Source organism: Palaemon carinicauda, chromosome 14 (genome assembly GCF_036898095.1).
Source record: "Palaemon carinicauda isolate YSFRI2023 chromosome 14, ASM3689809v2, whole genome shotgun sequence".
NCBI classification, from domain to species: domain Eukaryota; kingdom Metazoa; phylum Arthropoda; class Malacostraca; order Decapoda; family Palaemonidae; genus Palaemon; species Palaemon carinicauda.
Window position 1 is genome coordinate 11,170,492 of NC_090738.1, and position 17,500 is coordinate 11,187,991.

Sequence of the window (17,500 nt, forward strand, 5' to 3'; positions counted from 1 at the left end):
AGTACAGTATATATATATATATATATATATATATATATATATATATATATAGAGAGAGAGAGAGAGAGAGAGAGAGAGAGAGAGAGAGAGAGAGAGAGAGAGACTAACTCTCTTATAAAGATGAGATAATCTTTGAAACAAATACAGCTTGAACAATACAAAGACGTAATCTTAGAACGTCCAAGATTTTAAGATTTCAAGCGTCCAAATAGCCAATAATTATGGCATTCTTTTCGTACAAAAAGCAAATCGAGTAAATGCACCTATTTTGGCCTTCACAGCTTTTCCCCTCTTCTGCTATCTCTACCGCTGTTACTTCTACTGCTCTCAATTATCCAAAATCTCTGCCACTCGAAAGGAAGCCTACTCAATAGGCCTATCTCATCCTTAGACACTCCAAATATCACAGACGAGCTCTTAAAGGCCATAGAAGTATCTCGTCTTTGGTTTAAAGTTTTAGGATGGTTTAAAGGTTTAAGGTTTAAAGGCCACTCATAAATGGCACAGACAAAGAACATAGACAATGCCCTAGCTAGATGGACAATGCACTAGACTGACCATAATATGATCAGCACCCAAGTCCCCTCTCCATCTAAGTTAGGAACAGGGAGGCCCGGGAAATGGCTACTGGTGACTCAGTAGGTTGACCTATGGGCTCCCCCAAATCCTAGATCCTTAACTCACAAGAATGGTGAGGTTGCAGACACTAAAAGAAACCATCGAGCTTAAGCGGGTCTCGAACCCCAGTTCAACAGATCACCAGCCAGGGACGTTTCCAATAGGAAGCCATAACCATCGATCTTATCAATTTATCTTTATTCGCCCAATATGTCTTCAGAAAAAAAAATCCATAGATACGTATAATAATCTTTCAATCTGCTATCAAAACTAATGCACAGTGATAAGCGGTGACTTCTAACACCCGAAAATAGAACCACCACATTGGGAAGGCCTCCAGACGCTGTGCTTATCAAAGAAGGCGCCCTTGGGTGCGCATACGATTTGTGGCTTCCCATGTCCTATTCGACAAACACAACTATCAACACTGACTAATGACTTTCGCCGCCTTCAAAGTGGGGCTAATGGTATAATTAATAGATAACCGCGAATGGTCAGACATAAAAGTCATTTTCCTAATATCTGTGCTTTATTTGGTAGGGAATTTGCATTTATGCATGGCTGGGATCAATCGCGTTAATTTCATGTGTTTTAAATAATCTTTTCAAATAAAGCTCGGATTAGTCGACCTCCATTTCTTTTTAAAATAATTATGTGCATATCTATTCATGCATTATACATAAATGGTCGAAATTATGTATAAAAACATGCAGTCTACCTACATGAATAATCAGCTTACTGAAGTTCCCCTCTGTCTAGCAAACACAAAATCTCTTTTTCACCATTAATCCAACCCTTTTTTATGTTCTCCTTATTCCCTATCTTATCACACCCGAATTAAATACAAATTTTACATTATAATCTACCACAAACTTTCGAAATCTTTTAATAGTTGCTATGATCTCCCTTCACTATCTTCAATCAGTACTGTGTTTTATGGAAAACTGCCCTTTCCGTCAATGTCCTTTCACGTGCTCCTTGCAGATTCCATCCCCAAGGACACTGAAGAACTATGGAGACATAACATACCCTAATTTCAGAACCACGTCAACAACAAACCGTAAACTTACCCCGGATGAAATTTTTAAAGATATTTCCGATTGCCAAAATTATGAATAACCTTAAATCAGCCGGGAGATATATATATGAAGGAGTGGGAGGAGAAAATGTAAGGAACACTAAAACTTTTATAAATCACAGAGAAAGTGTTACAGAATTTAAAGAGACCGATTCGCGTGCCTTATTAGACATACTGTATTGCCCATATTGAACCAAAGACAGTAAAGGGAAGACCGGAAAGTCACTAGAATTTGTGTGTGCATTTTTCCTCGTTGGCAACAGATGGCGCTGATCAATTCGGCATTTTATTTACATCTTGAATCGAGAAACGCATCCGAAACCGTGCCTGGTATGAATTATGAATCTGATGCAGAGTTTATTACTTCTAGTTGGAAGAAATTATCGATGGAATATTTTTTGACAACGGAATAATTTTGAAAGCAGAAGCGATTTGGCTAATCTGTGACTCTGATTAGTAAAAATTGAGTCAATGAGGAAGAAGGATTTAATGAAAAGGGTAGCATGTTATGAAAAACGAAGGGGATGCAATTGACAAATCGGATCCGAACATACCTGGAGAACTCGTGTGATGTAATATTAGTCAATTAATCATTATTATTACTAGCGAAGCTACAACCCTAATTGGAAAAGCAGGATGGTAAAAACCTAAAGACTCAAACATAAATAAAAAGATAAATATTGGCTAAACTATAGTATATATGAGAAATAATAACAACAACAACAACAATAATAGTAAAAATAATAATAATAATAATAATAAATATATTCCCAGTGACAACTCTTAAAAGGATCAGTCACACAAACTATGAAACGAGACTTATGCCAACCTGTTCAACTGAAAAGCATTTGCAACGAGTTTGAGCTTCTGAAGTCCCACCGATTCAATCAACAAATTGGGCATATCATTCCACAAACTGGTCACAGTTGGGATAAAACTTATAGAATACTGTGTATTATTATTATTATTATTATTATTATTATTATTATTACTTGCTAAGCTACAACCCTAATTGAAGAAGCAGGATGCTGTAATTACGCCCAAGGTCTCAAACAGGGAAAAATAGCCCAGTGAGGAAAGGAAATAAGGACAAACTAAAAGAGAAGTTTCAGAACAATAATAACATTAAAATGAATCGTTCACACATAAATTATAAGAACTTGAAAATAGCAAGAGGATAAAAGCTTCAAAATAGCAAGAGTAAGAGAAACAAGATAGAATAGTGTGACCGAGTGCACCCTCAACCATGAGATTCATAGCCCAAGACATTAGAAGACCATGGTACAAAGGCTATGGCCCTACCTAAGACTAGAGAACAATGGTTTGATTTTAGAGTGTTCTTCCCCTAGAAGAGCTGCCCACCATAACTTAAGAGTCTCTTCTACCTTTAGAAGAGGAAAATAGCCACTGCACAATTACAGCGCAGTAGTTAACCTCTTGAAAGAAAAATAACCATTTGGTAATCTCAGTGTTGTCAAGTGTATGAGGAAAGAGGAAAATGTGTAAATAATAGGGCAGAATATTCCGTGTATGTGCCAACAAATATGAAATGAGCCGTAACCAGAGAGATGGACCCAATGAAGTACAGTCTAGCCAGTCTAAGGACCCAATAACTCTCTAGCGGTAGTATCACAACGGGTGGCTGGTGCCTTGGCTAACCTACTGAATCTTATGGAGAAGGCAAAACTATTAAAATTAACTGCATACAGGATAGAACATTTTGGGAAGATCTGAATGCTAAGGGTGGTACGCATTATGAAAAAATCTTATAAAATCTTATACCGCTTGCAGAAAGAACTAATTGGACGACGGTGCCAGAGATTAATATCAAGATCAGGAATAAGATTTTTAATGGGCTGCAAGGTTTTGTCCAACAAATTAACATAAGAATCAGAGCTTGAAAACCAGACAGAAGTACAACACTGAAAATGTGTTATAAAGAAAAAATTAAGGCATTTCCTCAAAATATATTTACCAAAAATAACGAAATACTTTCTCAATAGGGCAATTTTTTTGTAACTGAAGAAGAAACAGACCTAATTTTTATCTAAAAAAATTCCAATCAAGAATTATACCTGGTACTTAAAATAAATTGTATATAGATAAAGAAACATCGTCAATGCACAGATCACGGCGTTCAAGAGTCACTGTCGTTGACCTACTTATAAGAAATTAATGCAAAGACCAACATTTATATCATTACAGACTTTAGATACCAGAAAACTTATTAGTGATAAAACACTTAATTCAATAGCCCTGACTACGTAATCTTCTTAAGGGTAAGAAAGACCTATGGTAAGCATCTCTTCTAGGAGAGGGACACTCCAAAATCCAACCATTGTCCTTTAGTCCTGGGTAGGAGCATAGTTTCTGTACCATGGTCTTCCTCTATCTTTGGTTAGAGTTCTCTTGCTTGAGGGTATACCCAGGCACACTGTTCTATTTATTTCTTAATTTCCTTTCTACACTGGAATATTTTTCCTGTTGAGGCCCTTGGGTTTATAGCATCCTGCTTTTCCCAAGGGAGGTTGTAGCTTAGCAAGTAATAATAACAATAAAAATATAGTTGCTAGCACGTTATGTTTCAAGGAATGGAAAGCAAAGTCCCAGCCTATGGTTTTATGGACGAAAGAATAACAGTTTCAAGTATGTAGGCCTGTGGGCTGAATTAGATTTATGGAATTTGGTCCATATGTCAGGGAGCTGTGATCAAGGTTGCCAAGAGGATGCCTTTGATATAAGGCACTGGAGAGGGTGCATCAGGCAACCGACCCCTCATTGTAAGGTTAACGTTGGGAAAAAAGAGAAGAACCCTTTGCTAAAAGAGGTTGGATAGCAAAATTAAATCAAGTAGAAGGCTGAAAAATAGATCCCAAAAAGATGAATGGATAGACCTCAAGTAATGCCTATAGTGCACTAAGTGTGGTGCATCAGCGGCACTAATTCCTTACAACGGGTACTGTACAATATTTATCATCAAGTTTACAGATGATTGATTTTAATGTTGATAAAGAGTAATGATGACTCTCATTGGTGATTGTATTATCATTTTTCTATATTGCTATAATATATATATATATATATATATATATATGTGTGTGTGTGTGTGTGTATATATATATATATATATATATATATATATATATATATATACACACACACACTAATGACTAATGTACACGACCCGTCAAAAATAACAGTTAAATATTTAGATAGACATGCAGACATACGAACCCCTCTCACCAGAGTATGACTACTTCCTCTCCTATCCATGGGACAGAGAGAGCTAACTGTTTAAAGATCAGTTATGAATGGCAGAGGCAAGAGACAGTGACATTACCCTATCAAGCAGGACAATTCCCTAGAGACTGAGATTAACCACATATGAATGATATGATCAGCACCCAAGCCCCTCCCCATCCAAGCTGGGACCTGTGAGGGCCAGGCATGGCTTCAGATGACTCAGCGGATAGACCTAAAGGCTCCCCCAAACGCCCCCATCCCAAGCTCACAAGGATGGTGAGGTTGCAGCGACCAAAAGAGCTAACGAGTTTGAGCGAGACTCGAACCCAGTCTGGCGATCACCAGGCAAGGACGTTACCAACAGGCAACCATAACCGGAAAGAAATATATATTTATACAAACATTTGCTCTTTATTACATAAGGGAGATATATATATTCTGATGAGAAACATTATGGGAAATAAATATTACTGAAATTTAAAAATTTTAAGCTGTGCTGAATAAATTACGAAACTTTACAGGACTATAAGTATAAAAATATGTACAGTAAGTACACACATATAGGAAATAATATGTAAATATGTACCGAAATAAGTAATGCTTAGCAGTCAAATAGATCGCCCAGCATTAGTTCTTTTCTTGACAACTAGATAAGACAGCACTGAAGGTCTACTAAATCTCCAGACATTATCCACATAAAATATCAAGATGTGAAGAAATTAATTATCAATTAGGGAATGAATTTCCTGACTGAATAAATTTCACAGGTACGATTAGAATTTTGCATATATTTCGTATTTCCTATCAGAATAAAGTAATTTATTTACATCGTTTATTTGCATTATTTTGAAGGGAAAGGTGCATTTATATAATGCAATAAAATTCAGATAATGCAAATAAGCCACTCATTGTTCAAGACCAGAAGCAGTTTTAAATTACCTTTTAAAAGGAAATAAACCTACTATGAGATTCAGGGCCTCTGTAACACGGTTTTTTCGCAATAAATTTTTATCTATGAATTTCATAAATATAACGCTTATTGAGAATGCACATTACATCTACACATAAATTTTGACTATATTCTGCATTACGTAGGTTGAATAAATTTGGTACTTATAATGTAAAAGTGAGGTTTTTAGAAGACGGGCCAACTTACTCAGAGAAAAGGTTTCGAACGCATTCGTTACGTAACCTATGACGGCATTTCTTCCCTCTTTCTCCATCGATGATTGGCTATACGTAACGAAGGCTATACCTCTGCCAACAATGACACAAAAGTTTAAATAAAAGCAAAGCAGTACACCTTTATGAACTCTGAAACCTCTCCACTGAGAATTGTCGTAATGAACAAACCAACAAAATATGTTAATAAATACAAAAACACTTTGATTATTAGTCTAACTCCCAAAATAAGTTTCCTAAGAAATTACAGTCTACTTTATAGGTCACAATCAGATTGACAAGGTGTAGGGAATAGTTGGTAATTTTCAAAAACGTAGTACACAAGCTTGATTTGATAACTGCTATATCCAATGTCAAGCAATTTTTATTTATTGTCTATCTACCTACCTATTTACTGAAAAAAAGGCCGGTACCGTATGTTAGCTTTAAGCCTTCACCAATACTTATCGTCAGAATGATGACTTCATGAGGTTCCACCCACTTTGGCCTCGTTATAATTCAGGATAACGCTGAAGGCTATCATAGGCATTGTTGGATTATAAAATTTAAATTCTGGCTATAAAAACTCAATTCTCGAGTAGTTGTAAGAAGTGCTAAATGATCCTCAAGGATCCCAGCAGTTGGCCTAAACGTTTAATTCATGTATACTACTGTTGTGGCACTACTGCTACAGTAGTATTACTACGCTAGCACAGATACCCCACCCACATTTATGTATCGTTCCGCCATTCATAAAGTCTTTGTCATGTTTTTTCACTGTGCAATAAGCCATGGCCTCCTCAGAAATTAAGTTTAACATTAGATGATAGGTTATTTCATTAAGTTGACAAATTATGGCAACTGGGCATGTTATTGCCGATGTTGAATCTAAAGATAAAGTATGGTATCATTCCTTCATTGCATTATCATCTTTACTACTATTTGTTTGGCTACATGTAGTAATTATTTTAAAGGATAAATGAATTATATTCACTTTACTTCTATAAATTCCCATTAGATGTACAAATAAAACTCCTCCTAAAACTATTTATGATTTATTTACAAAATGCAGTCATGCTCAAAACATAGCCAACACGGTCGTACGGCCTAAGGAGAAGAAAAAATTATATCGGATGATCCGTTGGTCTGATGGAGAGTTTAGCACAAAATTCTAATTTTAACAAAAATAGTTATATAAAGACTGTTTACATACAATCTCTCTCTTTCTCTCTCTCTTGGTGGCATAGTGAATAGTTAATGGAAATGTTCAAAAGCCTGAATGACATTACAAGTATTATAATCATGTTACGTTAAATACAAGTCAGACCATAAACATTGGATTTAAACTAGAAACTGAATAATTACCTATTCAGGCTATAGTAAATATGGCCACGGGCTTTCTCTTGACTGTATAAAGTTGCAAGTCGTAAGACAAATGCAGTTTTGCAACTACGGGGGCAATTCCAAATCCTGTTAGCCATTCTTGACTGTTATGGGTTTCAGAGCCGTTGGAACAAGGTGAATGGGTGTCTGGTGGATGGGCGGGGCAAAATCTTGTCAAAAGGTGTTTACATTGCTTACGTAATGAATGTTTTCGACTCTTGGCTCGTTATCACTGGCCATGGCGTCGGCCAGATAATTTTTACTCTATAAAAATTAAAACTATCGGGTTCAAGTTATTGATAATGATAACAAAATTTGTGTGTGGTTGTAAAATTTACATATATCAACTTTCAGCTACATCCGATGCTTTGATAAGGAGCAAAGTCCAAAAAACCGTGTTACAGAGGCCCTGAATCTCATAGTAGAACACTATAAAAAAGAAGTTAACAATCCTTAATGGATACTGTAATAGTCATAATTGTACACCAATACCTTAAATGTCATATGAAATTATGTAATTACCCAAAGATAATATGTCGTTTAGTTTACGTATTCGATAAACACCTTATTCATGATTTTCAATTCTGAGTCTCTGCGTTCTCATAAAAATAGCCAATGTCAGTCAAGACACGATCAGCAGCGGTCGTATCTTGGATTAATATTCTTCTCTTAAAATTATAAATTTCCACTATTCAAATTTGTCAGAAAATGTTTTTCACGCGTTAAATTGACCCTATAAAACCTAAGACATCTTAATTTTTCATGTTCTAAGAAAAACCTTCTACTGAAGAAAAAAAAAAAAGAATATGGAATTATGCAAAGCTGATTTTGTTTGCTTGAACTTACAATAAAAAAACTCGCCAAGTATCTTAACGAACCAAAACATTGAAACCATACCAAATGGTTAGCGCAGTCGGGTTCTGAAGGCTATATCACTATTGTTTTAGAATAATGAGCTATATTATATTTTTTTCCACAGTGTTGTGTCACTTTTCTTACAGTAGAGCCACTGCAAAAACAGTTGTACCCACCAATGTACAATCATGAATATATATATACATAAATTTATATATATATATATATATATATATATATATATATATATATATATATATATATATGTATGTATATATATGTATATATATATATATATACATATATATATATATATATATATATATATATATTGACAAAATAGAAACTGAGTACAACTGTACACAAAAATAAAGACACCAGTTTCAACCAGAAGCAAGAAAGCATCATTAATATTCACAGTTATTTTCTTATTTGCAAAACACAAATGGGCGTGTGATCCAACGACCAACGTGCTGTGGGCGTGCTAATCAAACGATGGGAACGGGCGCTTCTAATATATGATCTAAGTGTGACATAAAATGCCTCTCTTTGATTCGCTATAATGAATTATGTACGGCTTTTTTTTTCTTCTTATTTTCCTTTGGCTGACCTTTGGCTGATTCAACGTTGCAGCTGCTTCTTACGAGTTCATAAGGAAGAAGAAGAGGAAGAAGCAGAAGAGACCGAGAGGAGAAGAAGGAGAGAGGCTGGGTTAAAAGGGGCAAGTCATATTATTACTTCCGCAGTGACGTCGTCCATCCCAGGCGAAGGAAGAGGAGGGTCGGAGACTCGGAGTCACTCCACAGCCTCCGCTTTGCTCAGACGTCTTCCGGCAGAGAAGAAGCCCGCAGCCAGGTCACTCGCCAGTCGCAACCCCGCCCGTGGCGCCCGTTCTCTATTACCTTCTCTTCATCCAGCGCCTCCAACTTCAGCCTTATTCCTTCGTTCTCACCCAACAAGTGCCTCTTACAACCTCTCTCCAGTACTTCGGGATCAGGGCTACCATTTGTCTTCCACTTACAGCTAAGCTGCCAACATGAATGAGAGCATTACAGTGAGTTTTGCATGATCATTGTTTTCTAGTTTCTGAAAGTTATTGAAGATGATCTGCTTTATTTGAAAGATTTAATTCGGAGGTTAATGGACAGAAATCCAGGTGTATCAAGTTCTCAGTCAGCATCATTAGAGTAAAAATTGTGATGCCAGGATGACATTTGTCCAGTATTGATAATTGTTCGGTTTGACAGGTTTCAATATTCAGTTGGAAATGCTGTCATAAACCATTGTTAGCATTTTCTTCTCGGAATTAAAAAAGAGTTCCACTGCTTTTGAACGGTAGCCTGTTGTTTCTTCTTCAAGAATTTGGCTATATCAAAAGCTTAAGCGAAACTATCCTTAAGAATTACCTGTGCACACAAGGTGTCATAGTTCCTTAGGGTGTCAGTAAACTGAGGGGGACGATTAACATTTGATTTTCTTAAATTTTTGTTAGCCATACAGGATTAAAATAAATCCCAAAAAATAAACTGTAGATAAAGGCTTTAAAGCATCATAAACTTCTAATTCATATTCAATTGCAAGCCTTTAAACAGAGAAAAAAAAATCTTTAGAAAGTTATGCGAAATGCCACATTAATTCTTAACGTTAAACATAAAACACAAATTGTACTTCGACACAACAGACATAAAATCACCAACAGTTCGTCTAACACAAAAGAAAACCCTCAAGCGAGTGAGAGTTAATAAGAGACATTAAAAACACTTTAATAAGAGACACAAAAGAAATCGAATGCAGAAAAAGAAAGAGAAGAGTGTAGGTAGTATGAAGAAAATAGGTGAAAAATGGGGAGGGAAACACATGCCTGTCCTGTCTTGGAGGAAATATCTGGGAGAGTAGTGCGTCTGGGATTCTTGTAAGGTCTGGCTTTCTACAGAATAGATAAAGATGAACGGCACTTGGTTTGTGGAGTTGAGATAGAGAGAGAGAGAGAGAGAGAGAGAGAGAGAGAGAGAGAGAGAGAGAGAGAGAGAGAGAGAGAGAGAGAAATACTGTCAATGAAACAAGGTTAAATTTATTTTCCGATTGCACGCGGGAAAAATATATCTTGAATGACCAATAGTTGATTACTGTTTTTTAAGCAAGATTATTTTACTCGTAGTTTTAAAAGATAAATAAAATTATATACCAGTATTGTAATAAACCGTTAAATAAATTTATTTACGTGGTCCGTCAAGTGTCCTATACACATACTGTAACCACGTCCATGATCCAACGTGCACACACGCATACATACACACACACACACACACACACACACACACACATATATATATATATATATATATATATATATAGATAGATAGATATATATACGTCTGTGTGTATGTATGTATGTACTGCATATATACATATACATCTATATATGTATATATATATATGTGTGTGTGGTGACAAGAGAAGAGATAAGATACGGAATGATGTAATTAGGGGTACCAAGAACTATCAGATAAGATCCAAGAAAGTAAACTGAGGGGGTATGGTCATGTCATGAGAAGAGATGAACAGTATATTGGGAGGAGAGTGATGGAAATGGAGGTACAGGGAACGAGAAGGAGAGGGAGACCAAAGCGAAGGTGGATGGACTGTATCAAGGATGACTTTCGATCAAAGGGATTAACCGGTGATGAAGTGTGGGACAGAGGTAGATGGAGAATGCTGGCCAGAAACATCGACCCCACATGAAAGTGGGAAGAGATGCAGACAGAGAAGAAGAATATATATATATGTGTATATATATATGTATATATATATATATATGTGTGTGTGTATATATATATATATATATATATATATATATATATATATATATATATATATATATATATATATACTGTATGTTGCACATAACAGTCTTGCAAGATAACCAATTTAGTACTTTAATCAAATATAGTTTAAATGTCATGAAAGACAAACTTGACAAACAACGGAAAGAACTTGCAACAGCCAATTTCTAGATATTATTCTAATGCTTCCACTTTTTATCAAAACCATTTCCATTTACCAGCCAATCGGCTGCTGAGAGAGAGAGAGAGAGAGAGAGAGAGAGAGAGAGAGAGAGAGAGAGCAACAAATACGTTAATAAAATTATTCTAATAACGATACTTGAGATTCGCATTTACCTTTTAAGCATTAGAAAAAAATCCGGGATACTATCCAATGAAACTCGATTGACTGATTTGGTTACGTCATCTGTCGTTGCAAAGATTATGGTCATCGGCCCCTTCACTATCTCAAACAGTTTACTATTCTCAAGTGATTCGACTAGAGCGATCGACAACGCTTTAACAGTTGTATTAAATATGTACTTAATTTTGTCGATTTTATAGTTAATAAAATAAATAAAGAATTGAAAGAAAGGAGACTGTGCGTGTATATATATATATATATATATATATATATATATATATATATATATATATATATATATGTGTGTGTGTGTGTGTGTGTGTGTGTGTGTGTGTAGGCGTTGGAACACGGGTGGACAAGTACCACCTCAAACCAAATACAGTAGTATTATTCATCATTATTTCAGTCTCGATCGTAATTTTAGTTATGCGAAAACGTGTTATGACGACGTCCCAACAAGGCTGGAGAATATTCAAGGGAGGAGCTTTGTTGACTTTGGCACCATCGCGTGTAAGAGGAAAGTGGTTCGACCACCATTACCCTATTGGGGTTTTGAGGGTTCGGCTGAGTTTGTGGGGTTCATGGGAAAACCCATTCGCGTTAATGGGTTAAAATCGATTTGTTTATTAGCGAGATTTAAGGAGACTGCGTAAATGTACGGGAGTTTGTTACCAATCTATTTTTAGGGGTTATAATTTACATATGATAGGACTAATAGGGCAATGATAAAATCTTTTATTCTAGGTTGATTGATTGATTGATTTAAAGTTTTCTGGCATCCTGACATCTAAGGTCATTGACGCCGATATCATTTATTATATATACAAAATAAGAGAATATTCAATTAAAACCATAAAAGTTAAGATGTCCTGCATTACAAGATAGATCTGGTGGGAGTTATGGGTTAATGGCTAAGTTTTATATTTTAGGCGTTAAAAGGTAAATTTTGATAAGCATACGCACTTGTCAAAATGTTAAATAGGTGAAGTTTATGGGTGAATAAGGAGATTCCAAAGCGTTCACTGTTAATGGGCAAAATCAAAACTGTATGGGTCAAAAGGGTATTCTGATATGATGAATGGCTTTATATAAAAGTAAATGACACAATTTATGAGATATATAAATACTGAAAAGGTCATCAGTAAACATAATAAATAAGTTGGTTAATTAGCTATTGGTTAAATCAGATGGGTGTATGGATTAATTAGTAAACTTAATGCAGCTTATGGAACTCTAAGAACACTTGATGTTTAGATCACTTACGGGACAAGTGATTAGTTAATATATTTTGAATGTGACACTCACTAATGTCTTGTCTTTATATATCATGACCATACATAAGTGTAAATGTGTGAGTACATAACGTACATGTTTATACCGATACAATTTCCTCATTAATAAGTAGTTTCTCTTAACAAGGGGTTGCTCCTGAGAAAAAAAAATAAACATTAACCACACCAACAGTAATAGCAGCCCATTGTTACCAGTAACTTCCTCCATCCTACCCATAAACAACTGATATAGGGTATCTCCTCTATATAATAAAGAGCAAGTGCCTGGTTATATATACTGTAAGTATATATATATATATATATATATATATATATATATATATATATATATATATATATATATATATATATATATATATATATATTATATATTTAGAGTTACGCTCAGCTGCATTGTCAGACGTATAACTTACTAGGCCTCTCTATGTTCCTTAGACAGGGAGGAGATGAGTATTCCAACCCTAGTGAGAGGGGTATGGTTAGGAAAAGGGAGTGGGGGGGAAGGGTTGTATCTGTGTGCGCGCATGCATATGTAAATACTGTATTTAAACGTTATTTTTGACAGGTCGCATACTCTAGCATAAAATAAGAAACAACAAACAAAATACAAAATCTATAAAAAAAAAATGGGGTGAAAAAAGGGAAAGTTTCTTCACTGTAACATTCAAAGAAATAATCTCAACCGACCACACCTGTGACTCCTCCCTCAAACACAGACTCTGATCCCTATCCAATCATCAATTATTTGTAGACCAGCTTCCCACCTCGCCAATGACTCGAATAAATGTCCCACTTTATTTGTGAAATATGTCTGCGATTTAATACATCGTCCGTACGTATATTCACAAGTGGATTACCATGCGCAGGGAGCCTCAAAGAGAGAACGTGATTTCAAAGACGTTCGTAAATGCACAAGCTGTCGTGGCTTGGTTTTGTTTCGTTTAATTTACTATTACACACACACACACAAATATATATATATATATATAAATATATATATATATATATATATATATATATATATATATATATATATATATATATATATATATATATATATATTTCCTGTCACACCTAGCAGCAACCACTTGGAATGCACAATCTCCCACAAATTGCCCAAACTCCCGTTTAGTATTTATGAAATGGAGAGGGCAGGGAAGGGTTGAAACTCGGTGTATGCGTGCGTCTGTGCATATCTATGTGAATAGTTAGCTACAATTTTTGACGGGTAGCGTACACTAGTGTGTGTGTGTGTGTATATATATATATATATATATATATATATATATATATATATATATATATATATATATATATATATATATATATATATATATATATATATATATATATATATATATATATATATATATATATATATATATATATATTTATATATACAGTATATATATATATATATATGTGTGTGTGTGTGTGTGTGATGGGTTCCAAAAAGTCATTCAGTGCAGTGATGGAACTATGGAAAACTCTACTGTTGTAACCCTACTGTCGTACCAGGAAGTGAGTTAAGAAGTTTGACAGCAAAAGTGATAAAAAAAACAACGGAATGGAGGTCAAGTAAAAGGCTATAATGTGAGTGTAGAAGTGCTGAAGGTTGGATGCAATAGCCCTAAATCATATCTACAATACATCAAATGAAGAGCACTTCTTGGTCCCAAGTTCAAATACTGTTAAGGTTTGCCAGAACATACTGAACACGCACAAACCACCCTGATCCCTTTGGCTGATTGGTTAAGTGACCAGGTTCCAAAACTCGGGACCAAATTCAATTTCCAACTATCAGAGAAAGGTCCACCATACTATAAATTACTGGGTTGAAGGAAAATGTCGTAAAGATGAAAATCTCCTAATAAGGACATGTTGAGATCCAGAAAGCTGAATTCTTCTTAGGCCATTCTCTTTAAGCGAAAAAAGATACACAAACATACACAAACACATATATATATATATATATATATATATATATATATATATAAATATATATTTGTGTGTGTGTGTATATAACCGGGGAATGCACACACTGATTGGATTCTAAAGGTTGTTAGGAGATGTTAATCTCGAATAGGATCTTTATTCTACATTATCAGAAAATGCCTAAATACCTACAACTAAAACAGTATATAGCATTCCTTATGGACCAAATTATGACATCAAATTCCACAAAGCAATCACAAGCATGGAAGCCTTGCTCATATAATGCTAACTACAGTACACGAGCCCGGTCACGTGATCCGTATTCCCGAAGAACCGTTCCTAAAACAAATTTCAAACAGGCAACTAAATAGGGCCATCGAAAACATGGAGGCCCTAAGAAGAGATACAAGATTAAGTAATGTCAACCTCAAAGAAATACAAAACTCTACTAACTAACTTGAAAACCCTTACTAGTAACTGTACAATCTAAAGACTTAGTGATAACATACTCTATAGGTGACTGCCTTGCTTTTTTTTTCTCTCTCTCTATTTCTATATAAATTGGTGTACTTCTAAAATTTAATCCGAAATCACTCTACCTTTTGTTCCACAACACCACTGTATAAAGATTTCTCCCCATCTTAAACGTGGCATATAAGTAGGGGCTCTCGAGGGCTCATATGCCAGACGCTATCCTTACACTCTGTGACAGGCACACTCACTTGCGATGGACTCTTCCCCTGATTAAAGCACGCTGTACGGCCACTTTTATGGCCAAGCTAAGTCAGGTATTTACAATGTGAACAGGTATTTCTTAGAGGAAAAGGCAGAGAGAGAGAGAGAGAGAGAGAGAGAGAGAGAGAGAGAGAGAGAGAGAGAGAGAGAGAGAGAGAGAGAGAATCTTTAAATAAATACATCAATTTACATAGAAAAAGAGATAAAAAAAGAGAGAAAGAGAGTAAGGGGGAAAGGTTGGAGAGTGTGCCAGTGGTCTGAGGAGGAATCCGTTTCAAAGTAGGTGCCCTTTCCGATTGGCACTTTCTCGCTGCTTTGAGTCTTTTTCAGTATTGGCCTGGTGAGCGATAGCAATGCAAACAGACAGTGAGGGTAGTATTAATAGATCTAAAAACCAATCATATTACATTCATCATTTATTGAGGAACTTTAAATGCCGTAATCGATAACGATGGAATGTTATTAGAATCTTTTCATCTCACTTGCCTTAGATTTGTTAACCAAGTTACCTTAGATCAGAGTTTTGTGATGGTTTTCTACCGCCATTCTGTTTTCTATCATGATTATCGTTTCTACTACTGTCATTTCTTCGGTCTATGATTGTTACAGCTCACGTGTAATTTGTGGGTACGGTGGAAGATCATTCATTCATACCTTCGGAAATAATTCAACATTCAGTTTTGATTTTTACCATCCGTAACACTTTTGTTTCTCAATTCATTTTCTTCATTTCATGCGCCGAGTAAACCTTTTATACGGTACAAGAATAAAATATTTCCTAGTTCCTAGTTCCCTTTGATAATTATATTCAAACATTCCACTTCTAAAGCGAAATATTAAAAGAAGTAATGTCTCACCATTTCCTCTGAGTCTGAAAAGCTATTTTATTTGTGTCTGTGGTTTTCTGATAATTAAACACATGAGGGCTTTGGTGGGATTTGGCTCTAAATGTATTAAAGGAATAGCCATCAATGTTATCCTTGATACTAGTTGCATTAATAATATTTATAATATTGAAGGTGAAAAGGTTTTCCAAGTCAGTTAGTACACTATTACAATTGCTATTATTATCAGCAATACACATAAAACCTATGGAAACAACAGGTCTATATTTGCCAAGCAGAATATTCTACTTTCCAATTTTACAAACATGGTGAAATAATACCTACACTTTATAACAATATTCACAACTGAAAATCTGGAAATAGATTGGGTCGTTTAAGGTTTTAAGCAAGATGTTGGTTGCAATGGATAGGTAATTAATAAGATACTTTTGAGACTCAACAATTTATATGATTACAAAATTAAAACCCTATATAGAAATTTTCTATTGGCAAAAAAATGCTCACAACAAAATGAACATTTGAATAATCAAAATGCTTTGAATTGCAAAAAGATATATCATTATTTTTAAAGGTGGACAACTTTAAGATCAAGAAATTAACAATCAGAAGGAATCTTTACCTCGGATAGATCTTTCATGAGAAAAACATCCTCTTATCTCAAACCGTAACTAATTAGACATTCGTGTTACAGCTTTGGCCTCTGTCCTCATATCTGGGTTTAATTACCTCCGCCAACGAAGTTGTTAGGAGGTTATGTTTTCGACCCTGTTTGTGTGTTTGTTTGTTTGTCTGTGTGTGTTTGTTTGTGGCCAGATCCTGGTCCCAATTTTAATAGTAGAGTAATGAAACTTGTAGGGATTAACTGGAAATTATTAAACTTTGGAAGGTCAAGGTCAAAGGTCAAGATCACGGTCAAGCAAAATGTCCAATTCATGTAATCAGCCATAAGTTTGGACATCGTTGTCAGAGACTTTAAACTTGGTTCATATTTGAGTGTATAAAAATCCACACCTATTAATACTTGTTAAGGTCAAAGGTCAAAGTCAAGGTCGTGCAAATTGTCGAGGGATAAGCTGCCGCGGCGGAAGTCTGCGTTTTAATTGTGCCCCTCTATTTTTGTCCCTTCTTTTCCTTTCCTTATTTTTTTATGGGAGAAACGTAGTTACAAC

At 35.2% G+C, this 17,500-nt stretch overlaps 1 protein-coding gene across 4 annotated transcripts in view; it reads left to right on the forward strand.

Moving 5' to 3' along the window:
- The first annotated feature begins 9,023 nt into the window (after positions 1 to 9,023).
- The window catches only part of LOC137653418 (troponin C, isotype gamma-like), a 75,080-nt gene continuing 66,603 nt past the window's right edge, over positions 9,024 to 17,500 (forward strand). For all 4 annotated transcript variants that reach the window (XR_011046478.1, XM_068386784.1, XM_068386785.1 and 1 more), the window contains exon 1: positions 9,024 to 9,392. Coding sequence is in view for 3 of the 4 variants with exons in the window: in XM_068386784.1 (XP_068242885.1) it covers positions 9,375 to 9,392 (18 nt within the window). In the remaining variant the exon portion in view is untranslated. The remainder of the gene's footprint in view (positions 9,393 to 17,500) is intronic.